At 40.8% G+C, this 24,689-nt stretch overlaps 1 protein-coding gene and 1 pseudogene across 1 annotated transcript in view; one reads left to right on the top strand and one right to left on the bottom strand.

Moving 5' to 3' along the window:
* The first annotated feature begins 38 nt into the window (after positions 1–38).
* The window catches only part of CFAP210 (cilia and flagella associated protein 210), a 73,693-nt gene continuing 49,042 nt past the window's right edge, over positions 39–24,689 (top strand). Inside the window, exons 1-2 of the mRNA XM_062200324.1 lie at positions 39–113; positions 19,346–19,572. Coding sequence (XP_062056308.1) covers positions 47–113; positions 19,346–19,572 — 294 coding nt within the window. The 5' untranslated portion in view covers positions 39–46. The remainder of the gene's footprint in view (positions 114–19,345; positions 19,573–24,689) is intronic.
* Positions 11,224–18,186, bottom strand: LOC133748453 (large ribosomal subunit protein eL20-like; annotated as a pseudogene).

Raw genomic sequence — 24,689 nt, 5'->3', positions numbered from 1 at the left:
CGCCCCGCTCGACGCTAACAGTCGCTTTTGCAGCTCTGGGAGCGGCATGGGCAACTCGTCCGAGATGCTGGTGCGTTTTGGACGGCGCTGTGGACGAGTGAAGGAAAGCACAGGTGAGCTAGAGTGGCTCATTCCAGCGCCGGGATGGTTTCTCCCCCGTGCCCCCAGCACGAGAGGAGAGGCTAGGATGCCAGTCTTTTGAAATGGGTTCCCCCAGGGGGAAAGCGGCAGCAGTTAGCACCGTTGGGCTCTGTGGAGTTAGCCCGTTTTACCCTCACGTGAAGGGACGGAAGAGGGAAAGGTGAAGTGAGGGTGGGATAAAGTTCATAGAAGTAGGTGTGGAGGAAAGACAGGAAACTAGAGACCCCCAGCCGACCAGCTGGTCAGATCCTCAGCCGTTCAAGTTCCCAGTCTAGTGTTTGCTGAACTCCCGCGCACTAAAGCGTCGTTATTCATGGAGTGAATTGAAATCTTTTGAAAACAGCGATGGCCTTTAGCGTCTTAACTCTACTGTAGAACTGCGGAGGGCTTTTTACTAAAGTCTCTGAAGAAAATGTCTCAGTTCTCTCCACTCTGTAGTAAAGATAAGATCTCTCCCAAAGTCTAATGCCTTGACAGAATGTAAAAACATAATGCTACATAGGGCACTGTGCTTCGGATGGCCTGTTAGAAGCATGTTGGTTTTGTAATGGATATAGACTAGTGGGGCTTCTAAAGAACTTTCCCAGTTTCAACTACAGCGGTTTCCTAGGTCTGTAAATTCTCAATAAATATTATTGTCATAATGACAGCTAAAACCTTGGAGATTTGGACTGTCATTGCCTAGGATTTTGTATCAATAGCAACCCCCTTGCACCTGATTCAGGGGGAGCCAGCCATTCTCACTAGTAGGCATTTGTGCAAAATAGGCCTTATTAAGTAACAGCAGAGTACTGTCATGTCAAAGGAGAAAGTACCCAAGAGGCAACTATTGAAAAACGCACATATTCACTTTATCTGCAGCACTGTACCAGATCACTTAAGATTTGCCTAGATGTTAATGTTTTGTGACAACTGGCACAAAAATTTCTATTTGAGCCTCACTGCTAAATTATAATCTCCATTTGGAGGACGGTGAAGTGGAAGAGGGTTTCAGACATGTAGACAACTATATGTTAAAAATAATGGTTATATAAATATTTAGGGGGTCTGGCATTGTGGCATAGCAGGTAAAGCCCCCACCTGTGATGCCAGGATCCCATATGGGCAACGGTTTGAGTCCCATCTGCTCCACTTCCTATCCAGCTCCCTGCTAATGTGCCTGGGAAACTAGCAGAAGATGGCCCAAGGGCTTGGGCCCCTGCACTCCTGTGGGAAAACTGGAAGAAGCTCCTGACTCCTGGCTTTGGCCTGGCCCAGTGCTGGCCATTGCAGCCATTTGGAGAGTGAACCAGTGGATGGAAGATTGTCTCTCTCTCTCTCTCTCTCCCTGTCTCTGTAACTGATGGCCCAAGTGTTTGGGCTCTGCACCCCATGGGAGACCAGGATAAGCACCTGGCTCCTGCCATCGGAACAGCGCGGTGCGCCGGCCGCAGCGCGCTACCGCGGCGGCCATTAGAGGGTGAACCAACGGCAAAAAGGAAGACCTTTCTCTCTGTCTCTCTCTCTCTCTCACTGTCCACTCTGCCTGTCAAAAAAATAAATAAAAAATAAAAAATAAAAAAAAACCAAATAAATTAATTAAAAAAAGAGACATCAGTTGGATGTCTGCATTCCTCTCCCCACTCAAAAAAAAAAAGACTTAATAGGGTGACATCAGCCAGAATTGTGGAATACAGATCCCTGAAAATCCTTTTGTTCTTAAAATCAGCAAGAACACTGGCAACTTTTTCCAAACTCTGGTTGTTATCCACATGCTTATGATAATCCAAGGGGTCTTTATCTAAGAAATACAGCTGAATCTTGGTAACAACAGTGAGGTTTTCAGTATGCTGCCTGCTTATGTGCCTGGGAAAGCAGCAGAGGATGGCCCAGGTACTTGGGCCCCGCACCAACAAGGGAAACCTGGATGCGGCTCCTGGCTTCAGCCTGTCCCAGCCCTGGCTGTTGCGGCCACTTGGGGAGTGAATCAGTGGATGGAAGATCTCTCTCTCTCTTTTTAAAGATTTATTTATTTATTTGAAAGTCAGAATTACACAGAGAGAGGGGAGAGAGAGAGACAGACAGACAGACAGGGACAGGTCTTCCATCCTATGGTTCACTCCCCAGTTGGCCACAATGGCCAGAGCTGTGCCGATCCAAAGCCAGAGGAGCCAGGAGCTTCTTCCTGGTCTCCCATGTGGGTGTGGGGGCCCAAGCACTTGGGCCATGTTCTACTGCTCTTCCAGGCCACAGCAGAGAGCTGGATCAGAAGTGGAGCAGCCGGGACTAGAACCAGCGCCCATATTGGATGCCAGCGCTTCAGGCCAGGGCATTAACCCACTGCACCACAGCACCAGCCCCGAGGATCACGCTCGCTCTCTCTCTCTCTCTGTCTCTCTATGTATATCTGCTTTTGAAATAAATAAATATTTAAAAGAAAAAAGAAAGACCCCACTTGGGATATTCATGTCCTATATTGGAATACCTGAGTTCAAGTCCCAGCTCTGCATCTGATTCCAGCTTCCAACTGATGCAAACCCTGGGAGGCAGCAGGCAATGGATCCGGTGCTTGGATCCCTGCCAGTTGTGTGGGACACATGGGAGACCCAAACTGAGTTCTAGGTTTTGGCTTTGACTTGGTCCATCCCTGGCTATTCTGGGCACTTGGCAAGTGATCCAGTAGCTGAAAGATCTCGGTTTATTTCTATCTCTGTCTCTCTGCCTTTCAAAGTAAATGAGATAGAACAGGTGAACAGTAACCAGAGAGATGAAGTGACTATACTAAGATCAAACAAAATAAACTTCAAGATAAATATTGTTAGAGAAAAAGAAGAACATTTAATACTGCTAAAACAATCAATTCCGTGAAGAAGATTAATAATTAAAAACTCCAAAAACCAAAAAGAAAAATGCACCTGACAACAGACCCCAAAATACATGAAGCAAAAATTGACAGCACTGAGGGGAGAACTAGACAATGCAATAATAATAGTAGGAGACTTCAACACCCCATTTTCAATAATGCATAGAGCAATGAAACAGAAGATTAGCAAGGAAATTAAAGATTTGAAAATAGTATAAACCAAAAAAATCTAGCAGACATCTGTAGAATACTACAGGAGCAGAATATATATTCCTTTCAAATGTACATGAAGCATTCTTCAAGAACAACCATATGGCCACAAACCAAGCCTTTATAAATTTATAAGCATAGAAGTATAAAAATACAAAAGTAAGAAGTTTATGGAAAATGGAATTAAATGGTAATTATTTTGGTTGTAAAAAATTTAAAACCCATGGATATTTTTTTCATAATATGAGTTTCAATGAACTTTTTGAAGACCCTGAATATTTTCTCTAACTACCATGTAATGAAATTAGAGATTTGTAACAAAGAAATTTGGGGAATTTACAATTATTTGGAAATGAAGCAACATCCTTCTACATAAAAAGTGTGTTGAAGAAGAAATCACAAGGGAAACTAGAAAGTACTTTGAGATAAAACAATTTATGGGTTAAATATATTCTTGTATATATACTTCTTGACTTATAATAGTTATATTCCATCTGTGGGTTATAAACTCACCATAAGTTGAAAATATTGTAAATTGAAAGTGTATTTAATTCACCTAACATACCAAACATCATAGCTTAGTAATACAGTACACAATATATTATTGGTTGTTTATCTTTGTGATTTTGTGGCTGACTGGGAGGTGAGGCTTGTCATATTGGACCACATTTCACTAGGCTGGGAAAAGATAAAAACTCCAAGTATGGTTTCTACTGATTGCTATTGCTTGTGCACCTCCATAAAGTTGAAAAATCTGAGTTGGACCATCATAAGTCAGGTATCATCTGTATATGAGGGGGAGAGAGAAAGGGAGAGATTTATTTAGATGAATGATTCATATGATAGTGGGTGTTGGAAGTTCAAAATATATCTAGCATGTGAGCAGGTTGGAGATTCAGGTGAGAGTTAATATTTTGGTGTTGAGTCTGAAGGCTGGAAACACAACATTTCTTTCTTTTTTTTTAAGTAATGCATGCAAATCATTTAATATAGTCTGTAGTATACAAACCAAGGATGAAAGATAATAACTTCAAAACAATAAACATTAAACATGACAGAAAGCACAGACAAGTAATTAGGTAAAATAAGTTGTAGCATTAGTAGTCTCATCTTAGAAATATTTGGCCAATGTTGGCAACTCATGACAAGAGCCTAGGGAGATTACTGACGCCATAAACAAGAGTGTCAATTTGGTAAGTCAACAACAGGAATCACTGTGCACTTACTCCCCATGTAGGATCTCTGTCCTTAATGTGTTGTACAATGTGAATTAATGCTATAACTAGTACTCAAACAGTATTTTACACTTTGTTTCTGTGTGGGTGCAAACTATTGAAATCTTTACTTGATATATACTAAATTGATCTTCTGTATATAAAGAGAATTGAAAATGAATCTTGATGTGAATGGAATGGGAGAGGGAGTGGGAGATGGGAGGGTTGCAGGTGGGAGGGAAGTTATGGGGGGGGAAACAGCCACTGTAATCCAAAAGCTGTACTTTAGAAATTTATATTTATTAAATAAAAGTTAAAAAAAAGAAATATTTGGGCAATGAAGAACTTCTAAATGTATTTCAGCTTAATGGCATCTTTTTTTTTTTTAATTTCATAACTACAACTTTAGGAAAGTGGTGATATTCCCACCATACCTGCCTTCTCTTCTTCCTCCTTCTCCTATTCCCATTCTTATTTTTTAATAAGATCTACTTTCAATTAACTTTAAACATATATGATTAACTCTGTTAAGAGTTCAGCAGATAATCTGAAAAATAATTCTTCCTCAACAGCTGAGACAAGGACTGTTCAAAGCCATTGCTCTCAAAATGTCAATTTCCCTTATATAGATTGCCTTTTAGGTGCTCTACTAGTTAGCACAGGTCAGGGAGAACATATAGTATTTGTCCTTTTGGGACTGGTTTATTTCACTATGATGTGTTCCAATTTCACCCATTTTGCTGCAAACGACTGGATTTTATTTTTTAAAATCACTGTGTAGTATTCGATGGTGTACATATCCCATAATTTCTTTACCCAGTCTTCAGTTGATGGGCATTTGGGTTGATTTCATATCTTAGCTATTGTGAACTGAGCTACAATAACCATGGGGGTACAGGTAACTCTTTCATGTGTTGATTTCATTTCCCGTGGGTAAATTCTCAGGAGTGGTGTGGCTGGGTCATATGGTAGGTCTATTCAGATTTCTGAGGTATCTCCATACTGTCTTCCATAGTGGCTTTACCAGTTTACATTTCCACTGACAGTGGATTAGGGTACTTTTCCCCCCACACTCTCACTAGCATTTGTTCGTTGATTTCTGTATGAAAGCCATTCTGACTGGGGTGAGTTGAAACCTCATTGTGGTTTTGATTTGCATTTCCCTGATGGCTAGTGATCATGAGCATTTTTTTTATGTGTCTGTTGGCCATTTGGATTTCCTCTTTTGAAAATTGCCTGTTTAACTCCTTTGCCCATTTCTTCACTGGGTTGTTTGTTTTGTTGTTAGGTTCCTTATATAATCTTTATATATCTCTTTATATATTTTGCTTATTAATCCTGTATCAGTTGAGTAGTTTACAAATAATTTCTCCCATTCGGTTGTTGTCCTCTTTACTTTCCTGAGTGTTTCTTTTGCATTACAGAAGGTTCTCAGTTTGATGTAATCCCATTTGTCAATTCTGGCTTTGATTGCTTGTGCCTCAGGGGTCTTTTCAAAAAGTCTTTGTCTGTGCCAATGTCTTGCAGTTTCCCCAACGTTCTCTAATAATTTGATGGTGTTGGGTTGTAAATTTAGGTCTTTATTCCATTTTGAGTGGAGTTTTGTATAAGGTGTAAGGAAGGGGTCTTACTTCATATTTATGCATGGGAAAATCCAGTTTTGCAAGCACCATTTGTTGAAGAGATTGTCCTTGCTTCAGGGATTGATTTTAGTTCCTTACTCAAAGATAAGTTGGTTGTAGATGCTTGGATTGATTTCTGGCATTTCTATTCTGTTACATCGGTCTATGCATCTTTTTTTTTTTTTTTTTACCAGTTATAGGCTGTTTTGATTATAACTGCCCTGTAGTATGTCTTGAAATTTGGTATTGTGATGCCACCAGCTTTGTTTTTGTTGTATAAGATTGCTTTAGCTATTCGGGGTCTCCTGTGTTTCCATATGAATTTAAACATCATTTTTTTCTATTTCTGAGAAGAATGTCCTTGGCATTTTGATTGGTATTGCATTGAATCTGTAAATTGCTTTTGGAAGTATGGACATTGTTATGATATTGATCTTCCAGTCCATGAAGTCCACCTATTGCTATTTTCCATTTTTTGTATCTTCCTCTATTTCTATTTTTAATGTTTTATAATTCTCATCGTAGAGACCTTTGACATCCTTACTTAAATTTATTCCAAAGTATTTGATTTTTTTTGCTATTGTGAGTGGGATTGATCTTAGAAGTTCTTTATAAGCCATGGCATTGTCTGTGTATACAAAGGCTGTGATTTTTGTGTGCTGATTTTATATCCTGCGACTTTACCACTTTTATGAGTTCCAGTAGTCTATTAGTGGAGTCTCTTGGATCCCCTATGTATAGAATCATTGCATCTGCAAATAGAGATAGTTTGACTTCCTCCTTCTTAATTTGTATCCCCTTGATTTCTTTTTCTGCCCACTGGCTCTGGCTAAAACTTCCAGAACTATATTGAATAGTAGTGTGACAGTGGGCATCCCTGTCTGGTTCTGGATCCCCATGGGAATGCTCCCAACTTTTCTCCATTCAATAGGATGCTGGCCGTGGGTTTGTCATAAATTGCCTTGATTGTGTTGAGAAATGTTACTTCTATTCCCAATTTTCTTGGAGTTCTCATCATGAAAGGGTGTTTATTTTATCAAATGCTTTCTCTGCATCTATTGAGATAATCATATGGTTTTTGTTCTTCAGTTTGTTAATGTGATGTATCACATTGATTGATTTGTGAATGTTGAACCATCCCTGCATACTGGGGATAAATCCCACTTGATCTGGTTGAATGATCTTTCTATTGTGTTGTTGGATTCGATTGGCTAGAATTTTGTTGAGAATTTTTGTATCTGTGTTTATCAGGGAGATTGGTCTGTAGTTCTTCCTCAGTTGCCTCTTTTTCAGGTTTAGTAATTAAGGTGATGCTGGCTTCGTAGAAGGAATTTGGGAGAATTCCCTCCCTTTCAATTGTTTTGACTAGCTTCAGAAAATTGGAGTTTGTTCATTAAATGTCTGATAGAATTTAACAATATAGCCATCCATTCCCAGGCTTTTCTTTGTTGGGAGGATCTTTATTACTGATTCAGTTTCCGTCTTGGTTATGGGAATGTTTTCTATGTCTTCATGGCTCAATTTAGGTGGGTTGTATGTGTCCAGGAATCTATCCATTTCTTCTAGGTTTCCTGGTTTGTTGGCATACAGCTTTTTGTAGTAATTTCTGATGATCCTTTTTATGTCTGTTGTTACATTTCCTTTTTCATCTATAATTTTATTTGGGAGTTCTCTCTTCTTTTTTTGGTTAGTTGGGCCAATGATGTGTCAATTTTGTTTAGTTTTTCAAAAAACCAGCTCTTTTGCTCATCTTTTGTATTTTTTGTTTCAATTTTGTGGATTTCTTTTCTAATTTTAATTTTTTTTCTCCTACTAGTTTTGGGTTTGTTTTCATGTTGTTTTTCTAGATCCTCAAGATGCACTGACTGCTCATTTATTTGGTGCCTTTCTAATTTCTTAATGTAGGCACCTATTGCTATAAATTTTCCTCTTTTTTAAAGATTTATTTATTTACTTGAAAGTCAGAGTTACACACAGAGAGAAGGAGAGGCAGAAAGAGAAAGAGGAAGAGAAAGAGAGAGAGAGAGAGAGAGAGAGATCTTCCATCCAATGGTTCACTCCCCAGATAGCTGCAACAACTGGAGCTGCACCAATCTGAAGCCAGGAGCCAGGAGATTCCTCTAGGTCTCCCACACAAGTGCAGGAGCCCAAGCACTTGGGCCATCTTCTACTGCTTTCCCAGGCCATAGCAGAGAGTTGGGAAGAAGAAGTGAAGAAGCTGTGTCTCAAACCAGCAACCATATAGGATGCTGGCACTGCAGGAGGTGGTTTTACCTGCTACGTCACAGTGCCAGCTCCTAAACTTTCCTCTTAATACTGCTGTTGCTGTATTCCATAAATTTTGATATGTTGTGTTGTCATCTTCATTTGTTTCCAGAAATTTTTTGATTTCTCTTTTGATTTCTTCTATGACCCACAGTTCATTTAGGAGCATGTTGTTCAATCTCCATTTGTTTGCACATTCATAGAGATTTATGAGATGCTGATTTCCAGCTTTATTCCACTGTGGTCTGAGAAGATGCTTGGTGTGATTTCTAGTTTTTGATTTTGCTTTATGGCCTATGAAAATTTTTGTGGATATCTGTTAGGTCCATTTGGTCTATAGTGTCAATTTTACTGTTTCCTTGCCGATTTGCTGTCTGGTTGATCTGTCTATTGCTGAGAGTGGGGTATTAAAGCCCCTCATTACTATTAAATCCCTTAACATTTCTTTTAAATTGTTAGGTGCCCTGTAATTAGGTACATATACATTTAAAATAGTTATATTTTCTTGTTGAATTGATCTCTGAATCATTGCATAGTGCCCTTCTTTGTCTCTTTTAACAGTTTTTGTGTTAAAGTCTGTTTTGTCTGATATTGGGATGGCTATACCAGCTCTTTTTTGGTTTCTGTAAGTGTAGAATATCTTTCCATCCTTTTACTTTCAGTCTGTGTGCATCTTTGTTGGTGAGATATGTTTCTTGGAAGCAGCAAATAGGTGAGTTTTGTTTTTTAATCCATTCAGTCAGTCTGTCTTTTAACTGGAGAACTGAGGCCATTTACATTCAAAGTGACTATTGATAAATAATGATTTGCCCTGCCATTTTTCCATAAATATTCCTATTTTTTTACTTTGGATTTCCTTTGTACTTTTACTGGGTGATTTTATTCCTTTATCTTCTTTTGTAGTGGTGACTATGTTTCTGTGTTTCTGTGTACAGCAGATACTTAAGCATCTTTTTAAGGCTAGACAGGTGGTGTCAAATTCTTTCAATTTCTTTTTGTTATGGAAGGTCTTTATTTTACTTTTATAAATAAGAGCTTTGCAGGGTACAGTACTTTGGGTTGACAGTTTTTTTCTCTTAAGACTTGGAATATATCTCATCATTCTCTTGTAGCCTATAGGGTTTCTGATGAGAAGTCCTCTATGAGTCTAATTGGAGATCCTCTGAAAGAAATCTGGCAATTCTCTCATGTACATTTTAGAATTTTTTCTTTATGTTTTACTTTGGAGAGTTTGATTACAATGTGTTGTGGTGAAGATTTTTTTCTGGACATGTCTGTTAGGAGTTCTATATTTCCTGTAGTTGTATGTCCCTTTTTTTCCAGATTAGGGAAGTTTTCTGTTATTATTTCACTAAAAAGGCCTTCTAATCCTTTCTCTCTTTCCATGCCTTTAGGAAATCCTAGAACCCGTATGTTGGATCGTTTGATAGTATCTTATAGATTCCCAACAATATTTTTTAGTTTTGTAATTTTTCCTCTTATTGTTCTTGATTTGACTGCCTTTCTGTGACTCTGCCCTTCTAATAAATAAATAAATTTTTAAAAAGAAAGAAACTCAGAGTCACAGAGAGGCAGAGGTGGATGTGGAGGTGGAGATGGAAGTGGAGATGGAGGTGGGGAGAGAGAGAGAAAGAGAGAGAGGGAGAGAGAGAGGGAACTTTCATCCCTGGTTCACTCTCCAAATAGCTGCAATAGCGGGAGCTAGGCTGATCCAAAGCCAGGATCCTGGAGCTTCTTCTGGGTCTCCCATATGGGTGCAGGGTCCCAAGGACTTGGGCCATCTTCTGCTACTTTCCCAGGCCATAGCAGAGAGCTGGATTAGAAGAGCAGCAGCTGGAACTAGAACTGGCAACCATATGGGATGTGTTTGCAGGGAGCTGGAAATGAAGCATAGCAGCTGAGATTTGAATCTGTACTTAATATGAAATGCTGGCAATGCAAGCAGCAGCTTAACCCGTTGTACCACAATGCCAGCCCCATGCAAGAAATCTTAATGGAGCTTACCAGGTGGTTTAGAGCTCCTTCTCGCCTTCATTCTCGTTCTCTCTCAATTATCTGGAGAATTTGGTAATGTTCTCTGGACTTCCTGGGAAGTGGACACTCCTTTTTCTCTCTTCCTTACAGTTAACATGTTGATAGGGTTCCACTAGAGGGTGGCTTTTCTTTTTAGAGATTTTGGGAGGCTTACCTTAGTTGGGGCCCATTTTCCATTGATCCATGGTGAAGCTATCTACTTCTGGGCACTGATTCTGCCAGGACAGTGGCCTGCTGTATCATCTTATGTTGTTCTTTGTTCTCCTAAACTTGATTATTGTTGAGGTGGATTCATTGTGAGAGGAGGAGTGTGGTGGGGGCAAGAGGCGTGGAGTCACCACACAGACCCCCTGGAACCAGGTGAAAGCAGGCGAGAGGCGAGCAGCCTGCAGACTCGTTTATTTCAGTTGGTACAATAGCTTATATAGCCAAGGCAGCCAATCCAGTCAAGGGGCGGTCTATGCCCTAACCAATCACAGCCTGTTGCCAGGCAGGCTCCGTTGCCATGTGGTTTCCAAAGCTATCCAATCACAACCTGCTGCCAGGCAGGCTCTGTTGTCATGTGGTTTCTGAAGCTATCCAATCACGGCCTGTTGCCGGGCAGGCTCCGTTGCCAGTAGCCATCTTGGCATGGCCTCATTCCACTACAGATCGTGGTTATTAAAGTCTTTAAAAGCAATTGCTGGGGCTAGTGTTGTGGCACAGCAGGTTAAGCCACCACTTGTGATGCCTGCATCCCATATCTGAGTGCCAGTTTGAGTTTCGGCTTCTCCATTTTTTTTTTTAAAGACAAGTAAGCCTTTATTTTCTTGTTTCACAAATAAAGCTGGCTGAGTTGGTTACTTTTTGGTGATTAGTTGAAGAGATCAAATCCCCTATCATCGTCTGACTCCTCTTACTCTTTCTTGGACTCAACCTTGGCTGGGGCTGCAGCAGCAACAGGAGCAACAGTGGTGGCAGCAGTCACAAGTGCACATGGATCAGCCAGGAAGGCCTTGAGCTTTTCAGAAAGTGAGCATCATGACAATGTGTCAGGGATTGCCACGTGGATTTAAAAGACAGTTCACTCTCATGAGGACACCTGGCAAGAGGTTCTCTACTTTTGGACCTGGCAATGTGCCTGGGAAAACATCAGAAGCTGGCCCAAGTACTTGTGTCCCTGCCACCCATGTGGGAGACCAGTCTAGAGTTCCTGGCTCCTGACTTTGGCTTGGATCAGCCCTGGCCACTGTGGTCATTTGTGGGAGTGAACCAGGCAGTAGAAGATTCTTTAAGATTCTCTCTGTATCTTTGTCTCTGCCTTTCAAATTAATTATCTAATCTTAAAAAAAAAATAAAAGTAGTACTACCAAGTCAGGCAAAGATTTTCCCAAACTACATTCTACTCTTTGCAATTTCTTTTTTTTTTTTTAAAGATTTATTTATTTATTTAATTTGAAAGGCAGTTACGGAGAGGCAGGGGGAGGGAGGGAGGGAGGGAGAGAGAGAGAGAGAGAGAGGTATCTTCAATCTGCTGATTCACTCTCCAGATGGCCAAAACAGCTGGAGCTGGGCCCATCTGAAGCCAGGAGCCAAGAACTTCTTCCAGGTCTCTCATGTGGGTGCGAGGGCCCAAGCACTTGGGCCATCTTCTGCTGCTTTCCCAGGCCATTAGCAGAGAACTGGATCAGAAGTGGAGCATCCGGGTCTTGAACCAGCACCCATATGGGATGCTGGGACTCCAGGCACTAGCTTTACTTGCTATGCCACAGCACCGGCCCCTGCAATTTCTTTTGATATCAATAAAAGCCATGTTAACCATATTTAAGTTTTCAGCAGCCTCCAGATCAATGTCAGTAAACTTTTGAAAGCCTTAAAAGTTCTCCCTTAGTAGGTGGAAGGATCCTCATCTGGCCTTTGCTCACTTCTTATTTGTTTTTTTAAATTATTTATTTGAAAATCAGAGTTACAGGGCCGGTGCTGTGGCTCACCTGGTTAATCCTCCGCCTGTGGTGCCGGCATCCCATATGGGTGCTGGATTCTAGTCCTGGTTGCTCCTCTTCCAGTCCAGCTTTCTGCTGTGGCCTGGGAGTGCAGTGGAGGATGGACCAAGTGCTTGGGTGCCTGCACCCACGTGGGAGACCAGGAAGAAGTACCTGGCTCCTGGCTTCGGATCGGCGTAGTTCCGGCCGTAGCGGTCATTTGGGGGGTGAACCAATGGAAGGAAGACCTTTCTCTCTGTCACTGTCTATCTGTCAAATAATTTTTTTTTTAAAAAGCTCTCTCCAGCCACACCTCCAAGCACCATACTAGGATTAATTTTAAAAAAAAGAAAAGAAAGAGTTACAGAGAGAGAGGCTAGAGACAGAGATCTTGGAACTTTCCCAACAGTTCAAAGGCCAGGGCTGGGCCAGGCTGAAACCAGTAGCCAGGAGCTTCATCTAGGTCTCCAAAGTGGATGCAGGGGCCCAGGCACTTGGGCCATCTCCCACTGCTTTCCCAGGTGCATTAGCAGTGAGCTGGATTGGAAGTAGAGCAGCCAGGACTTGAAACAGCACCCATATGGGATGCTGGTGACTCAGGTAACCTGCTGCACCACAGCACCAGCTCCCTTTGTTCACTTCTTATACTGTACTTAAGTTTTTCTGTCTGAGGGCCCTCTTCTTTAATCCTAGAACGATGTATTCCTAATGTTAGGCCAGTCTGTCCTGATAGCCAGCATTGACATTCTAGGCCAGATTAGTTGCTGGAAAGGGTACAGTGGAATCCCAGTGATATAGGGACATTCTTTTGGCCTTTTTCCTAGCCTGTTCCATAACCATTGAATATTTTATTCTCTGGGGATGGTATCTATATTGTCCTAACCAGAGTAGCAAGTTACAAAAATAGAGGCAGACACATTTTCCATCTTTTGAGGATCTAAGTAAGTGTATTATTTTTCCAGTTAAATCTGAGGTAGAAAAAGGGGGCATAAACATGAGTCATTCTTGACACCTGTCCTTGCGCATTTGTGCCACGCACTGGCATCTCCCTTACCGGGAATCACCCCCCTTGAGTCCGAGATGTTCTTGACCTAAGTGAGTGTACTCTTCTGAGTTTGTGATGGGGAGAGCAGGCCCTGGGAGGAGCAGAAGGAGATACTGGTGAAAGAGTCATTGGTGATGGTAAGGGTATTGGATTGGTTTCAGCAACCTCAAATGGAAGTGGTGGAGTTGCCAGGGAACTCAGCTGGTTTAATAGCAAGTCTTCATCTTCCTCATTAGATTCTGGCTAAATTTTCTGTTCTCCCTTTGTCTAAACCGGAATACTGCATTTCTTCTGCATAGCTTTTTTCTGATATAAGGCCATTAAAAAACTGCACGTGGAGTCTTTCTTCCATTTTTCTTTCATTTCACAGAATAAATCTAGATATACATTGCTGTTGCAATTCAGGAAACCATTTTCTTTCCCACTTCTCCAGATTCAAACGATGCCATAGAAAAATGTCATATTCTTTTTTACCATGGGCTAATAACTAAAGGTAAACCAGTTTTTTCAGAATACAACCTAAAGGGCTGCATTCAGGATTGACTTATCACTTCCCATAATGGCATGCATATGAAAGAGCATACAAAACACATAATTTAAACAAATTAACCTACACAAAGATAGAAATGACCAATATGGACAAATAAGCGAACAGTTGAATTACAAATTCCAGATCACCATAAGGCAAGTCACATAACCCAGCCCTCAAGGGACTATGTCCAATCACAAGGTCCTCAAGGAAACACTGAAAGGCAGGAGCAGTTTTTTTTTTTTTTAAGATTTTTATTTAATGAATACAAATTTCTTATGTACAGCTTTTAGGAATATAGTGTTTCTTCCCCCCATTCCCACCCTCCCACCCCCACTCCCATCCCAATTCCTACTTCCTCTCCCATTCCATTTTTCATTAAGATTCATTTTTGATTCACTTTATATACAGAAGACCAACTCTATACTAAATAGAGATTTTCATTGTTTGCATCCACGCAGACACACAAAGTATAAAGTACTGTTTGAAGATAGGTTTTACCGTTAATTCTCATAGTACACCTCATTAAGGACAGAGGTCCAACATGGGGAGTAAGTGCACAGTGATGCCTGTTGTTGATTTAACAATTAACACTCTTTTTTTTTTTTAAGATTTATTTATTTTGAAAGAGTTACAGAGAAAGGTAGAGACAGAGAGAGAGGTCTTCCTCTCCGTTGGTTCACTCCCCAGATGGCTGCAACAGCCGGAACTGCACTGATCTGAAGCCAGGAACCAGGAGCTTCTTCCAGGTCTCCCACCCTGATGCAGGGGCCCAAGGACCTGGGCCATCCTCCACTGCACTCCAGGGCCACAACAGAGAGCTGGACTGGAAGAGGAGCAACCAGGACAGAATCTGGTGCCCCGACCGGGACTAGAACCCGGGGTGCCAGTGCCGCAGGTAGAGGATTAGCCCAGTGAGCCCTGGCACCAGCCCACCCGAGGCTCTTGACATGAGCTGCCAAGGCTATGGAAGCCTTTTGAGTCCACAAACTCCATCAGCATTTAGACAGTGCCGTATGCAAAGTGGAAGTTCTCTCCTCCCTTCAGAGAAAAGTACATCCTTCTTTGATAGCTCCTTCTTCCCACTGGAGTCTCACTCAGAGACCCTTCATGTAAGTTGTTTTTTGCCACAGTGTCTTGGCTTTCCATGCCTGAAATGCTCTCCTGGGCTTTTCAGCCAGATCCGAATGCCTAATTCGGAGGTCAGAGGGTTAATTCTGAGGTCAGAGTGCTATTTAGGGCATTTGTCATTCTATGAGTCTAGGAGCAGTTTTTAAGGGTCAGTTTCTTTCAGAGCCTTATACCAGGATGTCTGCAAGTTACAAGAGTTCTCTTTCCCAAAAATGCCCATAACAGCCAGGGCTGAGATGAAGCTGGGAGCCAGGAACTCAACTCAGGTTTCCCATGTAGGTGGCAGGAACCCAATTATTTGATCCATCTCTGTTGCCTCCCAAGGTCTACATCAGCAAGAAGCTAGGGTCAGGAGCTGGAGCCAGGTATTGGGCCTGTCCACTGCAATCAGGACATCCTGATCTGAACCGGTGTCTTAACAGGAAGGCTAAACACTTGCCTCTTGGTCCCAGTTTTAATGATTAGTATCTTTAGTCAGGTTATTTTTAAATTTCTCCTCTGGTATTCTTTTTATTTTTAAATTTTCTTTTTTAGATTTTTATTTATTTATTTATTTTATTTGAGAGGTAGAATAACAGAGGGAGAGACAGAGAGAAAGGTTCACTCCCCAAATTGCCACAACAGCTAGAGGTGGGCCCATCCGAAGCCAGGATCCAGGAGCCTCCTCTGAGTTCCCCATTTGGGTGCAGGGGCCCAAGCACTTGGGCCATCTTCTACTGTTTTCCCAGGCCATAGCAGAGAGCTGGATCAGAAAAGGAGCAGTTGGGACACGAACAGGCATCCATATGGGATGCTGGCGCCACAGGTGGAGGTCTAACCTACTATGCCGCAGTGCTGGCCCTAGTATTTTTTTTTTTTTTTTTTGAGCCTTGTGTTTGAGCTATATGTGATAGTATTGCAGCATATTTAAAAAATTATTGTATAGAAATATATACAACCAATCATATATTTACTTTGAACTCTCTTCAGAGCCTGTTAATTGACCACATCTGTAGTTGCACTTTGCCATTTTAGGCAGTCATTTTGTGTTGTGCTAATCCATATTATCGCTGTGAAAGCACTTCTTGTGTCCTTTTCATGTCATGTCCAGGAACTCTTCACTACGTTTTAGGTCCTGAATAGTTTCCCTTGAAACTTTTACACTTTTATGTTTGAGTCTCTGATCCATGTAAAGGTAATGTTTGTATTACTGTATGTGGTTTAGCTTTTATTTCTTTTGTTGTGGTCTGTGAATGTCCAGCTTTCTGACACTGTTGAAGTGACTGTCCTGCCTTAGTCAAAAATCAGTTGGGCATATTCATGTTGGTCTATTTCTGTGTTATCTATGTTATTTTATTAAGCAGAGGTAAACGTTTGTCACACATTGTCTTTTTACTAAATTTTACAATTGCATAGTGATTCCAGTCTCTTTGTTCTTTTAAAAATTGGTTTAGCTCTCCATATCGATTTCTCCTGTGACATCCCATGTAAACTGTGTCATGTGCATGTGTGCAGTTATGAAACATCTTGAAGAGATTTTGTCTGAAACTTCCTTGAAACTGCACCTCAGGTCACTTTGGTGACAACTGACTTGTTTACTGTGTTGAATCTTCTAATCCCTGACCATGGTGTGTCTCTATCCGCTTTGATTTATGATTTATTTCATTAGTTGTTTGTAATTTTCAGCTTATAGATACTAGACTTTTTTATATTTTTATTTATGCACCAATTTGTGGGGCTATTATATGTGATACTGAGTTTTTAATGTCAGTTTGCACATAATAGTTCTATTGTAGAAGAATATAATTAATTTTTGCATTTTGACCTTGTATATTATGACTGCTAAATTCCCTTATTAGGTCCAGCAGGGTTTTGAATTTTATTTATTTATTTTTTTTTTACAGGCAGAGTGGATAGTGAGAGAGAGAGACAGAGAGAAAGGTCTTCCTTTTTGCAGTTGGTTCACCCTCCAATGGCCGCTGCAGCCGGCGCATCTCACTGATCCAAAGCCAGGAGCCAGGTGCTTCTCCTGATCTCCCATGTGGGTGCAGGGCCCAAGCACTTGGGCCATCCTCCACTGCCTTCCCCGGCCATAGCAGAGAGCTGGCCTGGAAGAGGGGCAACCGGGATAGAATCCGGCGCCCCAACCGGGACTAGAACCCGGTGTGCCGGCACCGCAAGGCGGAGGATTAACCTGTTAAGCCACGGCGCCGGCGCCGGCCACTTTTTGTGTTGCCAGGTGTTCCACCCAGATCTGTGGGGGGCCTCGCCGCTGGAAGGTGTTGGGCCTCTTGGTGTTGAAGCGGCACTTGTGCGGGCACCTGGTGGGGCAGCAGGAACTTGATCTTGGAGTCGTGAAACTGCTTGAGTGCTGAATTGCTTGAGCCCTAGCCGGCGGCACATGCTGGTGGCGATCAGCTCCACCTTCCTGGTATGGGTGGAGTGGGCCTGGGCGTGGTGGGCGCCCATGTAGCTGTAGCACTGGATGACACCGCCCGCGATGGGCAGGTCCCTGCCGTGCCTGCCGCTGCGGGAGTCGTAGCGTAGCCAGATGCCAAAGTTCTTCACCCACACTGGGGACTTCTCAAACACCTTCCCAGAGTAGACAATATCCCCCGAGGACTTCATCTTCGGCAGCTTAGACACGAAGTCCCAGAAGCGGGACTTGGCCACAACGTGGTCGATGCGCATGCGGTAGAGGGGTAGCGTTCGTGGCACTTGGAGGTGTGCAGGCAGCACCCCATCATCTTGTATTCTCGCAGTTGCCCCAAGCCTTATGGGCGCTCAGCCCACCATCGCCGCCACCCACAAAAGCCTAGCAGTATTTTTTGATAAATTCATAAACAATAATGTTATTAGCCAATAGTGAATAACTTGCTTCTTTTCCTTCATAATCTATGGCCCTTTTATTTACTTTTCCTCTCTTGAACTGGCTACAACTACAGTTTGACGTTGAATACCATGGGAAAAGAGGAACACAAAGAGTTCTCTCTTCAGAGGTTTGAGGACTCCCTGCAGGCCAACAACTTGTCACTACAGAATCAGCAAATGCCTGGGCCACTGCTCACATTCCTGCATGAACGTGAGGGGCCCATAGGCCACTGGTAGGGTGTTTCCTAGGGGACTTTGAAGTCCCCAAGGAGTCACGTTTGGCTGCATAGAAACAAGGCAGCCCTTCTCCCAGTCCTCTGAAAGAAACACTAGATACTGCATCTTCTGGGAACAAATCTTTGTTATTACAAGATAGTCCAGTGAAGGGGATGGGGGGAAAAATCCCAAATGTATCTCCCACTTTAAAAAGATTTGAGAATTGTTGGAGTTAGGGTAAATGGGGCATAAATGGGCAAAACTAAGTGATGGAACACAATAGATGAAGAGAAAACAACTGTGCAAAGTTCATTCAGCATATACATTTTTTTTCTTTTTTTAACTTTTATTTAATAAATATAAATTTCCAAAGTACAGCTTATGGATTACAGTGGCTTTTTCACCCCTTAACTTCTCTCCCACCTGCAACCCTCCCATATCCCACTCCCTCTCCCATTCCATTCACAACAAGATTCATTTTCAATTCTCTTTATATCAGAAGATCAATTTAGTATATATCAAGTAAAGATTTCAACAGTTTGCACCCACACAGAAACACAAAGTGTAAAATACTGCTTCAGTACTAGTTATAGCATTAATTCACATTGTACAACACATTAAGGACAGATATCCTACATGGGGAGTAAGTGCACAGTGACTCTTGTTGTTGACTTACCAAATTGACACTCTTGTTTATGGTGTCAGTAATCACCCTAGGCTCTAGTCATGAGCTGCCAAGGCTATGGAAGCCTTTTGAGTTCGCCAACTCTGATCTTATTTAGACAAGGTCATATGGAAGTTCTCTCCTCCCTTCTTTGATGGCCCGTTCTTTCCACTGGGATCTCACTCGCAGAGATCTTTCATTTAGGTCTTTTTTTTCCAGCATATACATTAACCATGCTTCACACACATTGCAAGTTCAAAGATGGCTTCTGAAACATCATCTGGGGTGTGTCATTTAACATGTAACCAGGCAACTCTCTGGTCAGCCTGATTCAGTCTGTGTATACTCTAGTCACAATTTAGGCTGCACCTGGTTCTGTCTGGTTTTTCTGGGGACCTAAAAGATAGCTTAGCAGACTTTTTAACAAAGACAATTTTTATGGGATAGCAAATTCCCATGCAACAGGTGGCAACTGAATGCTAACTGTTCTTAAGATAACAAGATACATTAAACACTTGACACAAGTTTCAGGTGTCATGCCAATATAGACATTTCCTAGAAAAAAAAGTCCCCTAAATTCTTCTTGAAAAATTTTAATGATCATTTTTAAAAATTTATTAGGAATGAGAAACTTTGAAGAAGATCGAATTCCCTATCCACCTCTTCTACCTAGCAAAGTAGATCTCCGACAGGTAACCATAATTCCACATGATGAGTGGAGAAGGATTCAAGATAGCCTTGACAGTTTGACAAGAGAAGCAGCGTCTCTTCGTGCAGAAAGGAAGGCAAAGAAAGAAATGCACTTGCGATCCCAAGAAGTAGTAAAACACTGGACTAATACATATGCAGTAAGTACTAATCATCCAGGAAGATGCTTGCACGGGCTACTTACTCTTGTTTCTTGTTACTCTCTTATACTTCTTTTATAAATATTTTAGTGTATAAAACTTCATAAAATACATCAAAACAACATTTTCAATGGCTTATTTAGGTGCGACATCATAATATGAATATATTTATATAATTGATAAGTGTGGACATCATTACAATTAGGATAATAAGCGGGGGCAGGTGGTTAGTCTAATGGTTAAGATACAGTTAAGATGTCCATGTCCCACATTGGAGTACCTGAGTTCAGTACCTTCCTTGGCTCTTGACACCAGCTTCATGCTGATATAGACCCTGGGAGATAGTAATGATCACTCCAATTGATTCTTGCCACTCATGGAGGAGACCTGGATTGAGTTCTTGGCTCCTGGCTTTGGTCTGGCATATCCCCTGCCATTGGGGCATTTGGGGAGTGAACCAGTACAAGAGAACTAAGTTTTCTCATGCCTCATTTTTCTTCCTCTTAGTCCTTCTTGCCTCTCCTCTTCACCCCTACGCAACAACTGATCTACTTTCTATTATAGATTTAATTCAGAACAGTTACTTTGAGATTCATTCGTGTTATGTATATCAATTATTCACCTATTTTCATTGCTAAATAGTATTACATTGTATGACATACCACAATATAATATTTATCTGGTCACTTACTAGTGGTTTGACATCAAATGTTAATATTAACATTTTTTGGCTATATCAAATAAAGTTGTGAATATTCATGTCTATGTGTGGACATATGCTTTCATTTCTCTTGGGTAAGTATCTTGGTGTTAACTGACTAAATCACATGGTAGGTATACATGTAACTTTCTATGAAGCTTCCAAATTGTTTTCCAAAGCAGTTGTAGTTTGACATCTCACCAGAAGTATGTGAGAATTCTGTTTCCTCTACTTTCTTGCCAATAGTTGTTCTGGTCAGTCTTTAAATTATAGACATACTAACAGGTGTGACATATCTCATAGTTTTAATTTGAAGTCAACTACTGACAAATGATGTTGAAACTTCATAAATTTATTTTATATTGTATATCTTTTTTGGTGAAATATCTAAATCTTTTGCTGTTTTAAAATTCGGTTTGTGGTTTTTTTTTAAAGAATTATTTTTTTATTTGGAGTTACATAGAGAGTGTGGGGTAGAGGGGATATATAGAGAAATCTTCCATTCTCTGATTCACTCCCTAAATAGCCCCAACAGCCAGAGCTGAGCCGATCCAAAGCTAGGAGCCAGGAGCCAGGAGCTTCTTCCTTGTCTTCCACATGAGTGCAGAGGCCCAAGCACTTGGGCCATATTCTGCTGCTTTCCCAGGTGCATTAGCAGAGAACTGGACTGGAAGTAGAGCAGGTGGGACTCAAAGCAGCGCCCATATGGGATGCTGACGCTGCAGGGGGTGGCTTTACCCATTATGCCACAGTGACAGCCCCAGGTTTGCTTTAGTATTACTGAGTTTAGAGAATTTTCGGAATATATTCTGAATACAGATACTTTTTTAGGTATTTGATTTGAAAATATTTTTCCCTGTGTCTTGACTTATCATTCATTTAATTACCTTATCTTTTGAAGAGCAGAATTTTCAAGGGTAGGTTTTTTTAAAACTAAAGACTTTATTTCCTTATTCATTTTTAAAAAATTATTTATTTTCATTTTATTTGAAAGATACATACACATGTGTACACACAGACAATGAGACAGACAGACTGAGATCTTCCATTTGATGGTTTATGCCCCAAATGCCTGCAACAGTCAGGGATGGGCTAGGCCAAACCCAGGAGCCTGGAACTCCATTTGGGTCTCCTGCATATGTGTTAGGAAACCAAGTATTTGAGCCATAACCTGATGCCTTATGGGGCGTACATTAACAGGAAGCTGGATGGAAAGCAGAGCCATGACTCAAACCCAGCTAACTCTAATAAGGAATGCAGGAATCCCAGATGGCAACTTAAGTGCTATATCAAATGCCTGCTCTAACATCTTACTTTGTCTCTTGAAGAGCAAATTTTAAGCTTGAATTTAGTTTAAATTTTTTTTTCAGGGCATTGTGGCATTTTGGTCAAGCCTCCACTTTTGATGCCAGCATCTCATATGGGCACCAGTTTGAGACCCAGCTGCTGCACTTCGCATCCTGCTCCTGTTGGTGTGCCTTGGAAGGCAGCAGAAATTGGCCCAAGTGTGTGGGGTCCTGCAGCCAGTGGGAGACCTGGAGGAAGCTCCTGGCTGTGGCTTTGGCCTGGCCCAGCCCTGGATGTTGCTGACATTTGGGGAGTGAACCAGGGGATGAAGCTCTCTTTATTTCTCGCTATCTCTCTCTTCCTCTCTCTGTAACTCTGCCTTTTAAATAAAAAAGAAAGAAAGAAAGTTTTCTTGCACGAATAATTCTTTAAAGGCTTTTTATAATCCAGGATCACAAAGATTTTCTAAAAGTTTTAAAATTTTGGGTTCAATATATAGGTTTTTCAACCATATATAGGTCATTACTTTATATGCAATGAGGTATTGATTGAATTTTTTATTTCGCATAAGAAAATATAATTGCTCTGGTTTAATTTGTTGAAAAGACTATTTTAATATAAAATTATTTTATTTTAAAAATTATACATATTTGCATACAGTGTGATAATATACCTATATAACATATATAATTATGTGTATATATATAATATACAGCAACATATAGTATACCTATACAGCATATAATAATCAAATCAGGGTGATTAGAATTTCCTTCTCTTTAAACACTTATTATTTTGTAGTATTAGGAAACTATTAACACCTTTCTTCTAGTTCTTCATGAAGTGTGTAATAAATTGTTGTAAACCATAGTAACCCTATCGTGCTGGAGATCGTTAGTACTTATTCCTCCTATCTAATTGTATTTTAGTACCCATCATCCAACTCCCACACTCCTCAGTCCACTACATTTCCTAGCCTCTGGTGACCACTATTCTACTCTCTACTTCTGTGAAATCAACTTTTTAAAAAAAAGATTTATTTTATTTATTTGAGAGGCAGAGTTACAGAGAGAGAATGAGACAGAGAAAAAGAGAGAGGGAGATCTTCCATGTACTGTTTTACTCCCCAAATGGCCACAACAGCCAGGTCTGGGCCAGCCTGAAGCCAGAAGCCTGGAATTCCATCTGAGTCTCCCACATGGCTGCAGGTGCCCAAGCACTTGGGCCAACATTTGCTACTTTCCCAGCATATTAGCTGGGAGCTGGATCAGAAGTGGAGCAGCCAGGACTCATTTGGGATGCCAGTATCACAGGCAGGGACTTAATCTCTGTGCCACATGCCAGCCCCAAAATCAACTTTTTAAGCTCTGTATGAGTGAGAATATTCATTATTTGTCTTTCTGTGTCTGCCATATTCCAGTAATGTCCTCCTGATCTATCCATGTTGCTGCAAATGACAGAATTTCATACTTTTCATGTCTGAAAAATATTCCACACTTTCTATATCCATTCATCTGACAGTAGAAACCTCAGCTGATTCCATGTCTTAGTTATTGTAAATAGTGCTGCAATAAATGTTGGTGTGCAGATATCTCTTTGATATACTGATATCCCAATAGTGGGATAGCTGGATCATTGTTAGTTATATTGTTTCCCATAATGGTAGTTTTATTTTTTAGTTTTCCATATTTTTAGTACTAGTTTACATTTCACCAAGAGGGTATTAGTGTTCCCCTTCATTGCATCCTTGCCAGCATTCTTTTATAGTAGCCATCTTAATTGGAGTAAGATAATATCTCATTGCAGTCTTTCTGTGTTGATTTAGTATCTTACAAACTTCCTGAATTTAAAAAAGTCAGTTCCAACAGTTTTTTTGTTTGGAGTCTTCAGGTTTTCTATATGTAAAATCAGATTGAGAAGAATATTCTGATGTGTGTGTAAAATACACACACACATATATGCAGAAGAAAATTCTGGACCATTATTCTGTTTCATTTATCTATTCATCTATCTTTCTCAATAGCATACTATCTTGATAACTTTAAATTTAATAAATCTTAATCAGGTAGTATAAATTTTTAAAATTTGTTCTTTTTCAAATTGTTTTGGCTATCTAGATCTGTTGCACTTATTAATTTTAATTTTATTTATTTACTTATTTTTATTTGAAAGGTAGAAGCAGAGAGAAACAGAGACAGACAGTACAAAATTTCCCATTTGTTCTTCAGATACCTGCAATAGCTAGGGTCAGGTCAGGCCAAAGCCACACACCAAGAACTCAATCTCTGTCACTCAAGTGAATAGCAGGGACTCAAGTACTTAAGCCATTACTTGCTGCCTTGCAGGCTGCAATCTATCAGAAAGCTAGAATCTGAATCAGAGTGAAGACAAACTAACTCAGGCACTCTGATCTGGAATGCAGGAGTGCCAGGTGACATCTCCATTCCTTATGTATTTTAAGATCGCTTTATCAGTTCCAACCAAAAAGTTAGCTGGGATTTTGATTTGGAATGTGTTGAATCTTTAGATCAATATGGAGAGAATTTCATCTTGACAATGTTGAGTTTTCTGACGGATCAATGTTCTCTCTTTCTCCATTTACTTAGATCTTAATTCCTAATTTTTTAAATATTTACTTATTTATTTGAAAGGCAAATAGAGAGGAAAGGAGGAGAGAAGGAGAGCGGGAGAAGGGGAAGCAGGGGTGTTAATCTTCTGTCTGCTGGCTCACTCCCCAAATGGCCATAATGGTGAAGGCTAGCTCAGGCAGAAGCCAGGAGCCTAGAGCTCCATCTGGATCTCCCACGTCGGTGCAAGGGACCCAAGTGAGCTGTCTTCCACTGCCTTCCAAGGTATGTTAGCAGGGAGCTGGGTCAGAAGTGGAGAAGGTGGGACTGGAACAGGTATTGCAATATGGGATACTGATGTCTCAGCAGCTTAGCCCACGGTGCCACAATGCCAGACCCAGATCTTAATTTCTGTCAGTAATATTTTGTTATACATTTCTGTGTGTAGGTCGTATATATATCTTTTGTCAGATTTCTCCCTAAGTGTTTCACATTTCTCATACTATAATAAATGGTACTTTGAATTTGCTATTGTTATTGCCTATAGAATACAATTAATTTTT

This window comes from Lepus europaeus, chromosome 1 (genome assembly GCF_033115175.1).
Source record: "Lepus europaeus isolate LE1 chromosome 1, mLepTim1.pri, whole genome shotgun sequence".
NCBI lineage: Eukaryota > Metazoa > Chordata > Mammalia > Lagomorpha > Leporidae > Lepus > Lepus europaeus.
The sequence above is the reverse complement of the archived record's forward strand: the minus strand, read 5'-3'. Positions and strand labels throughout refer to the sequence as shown.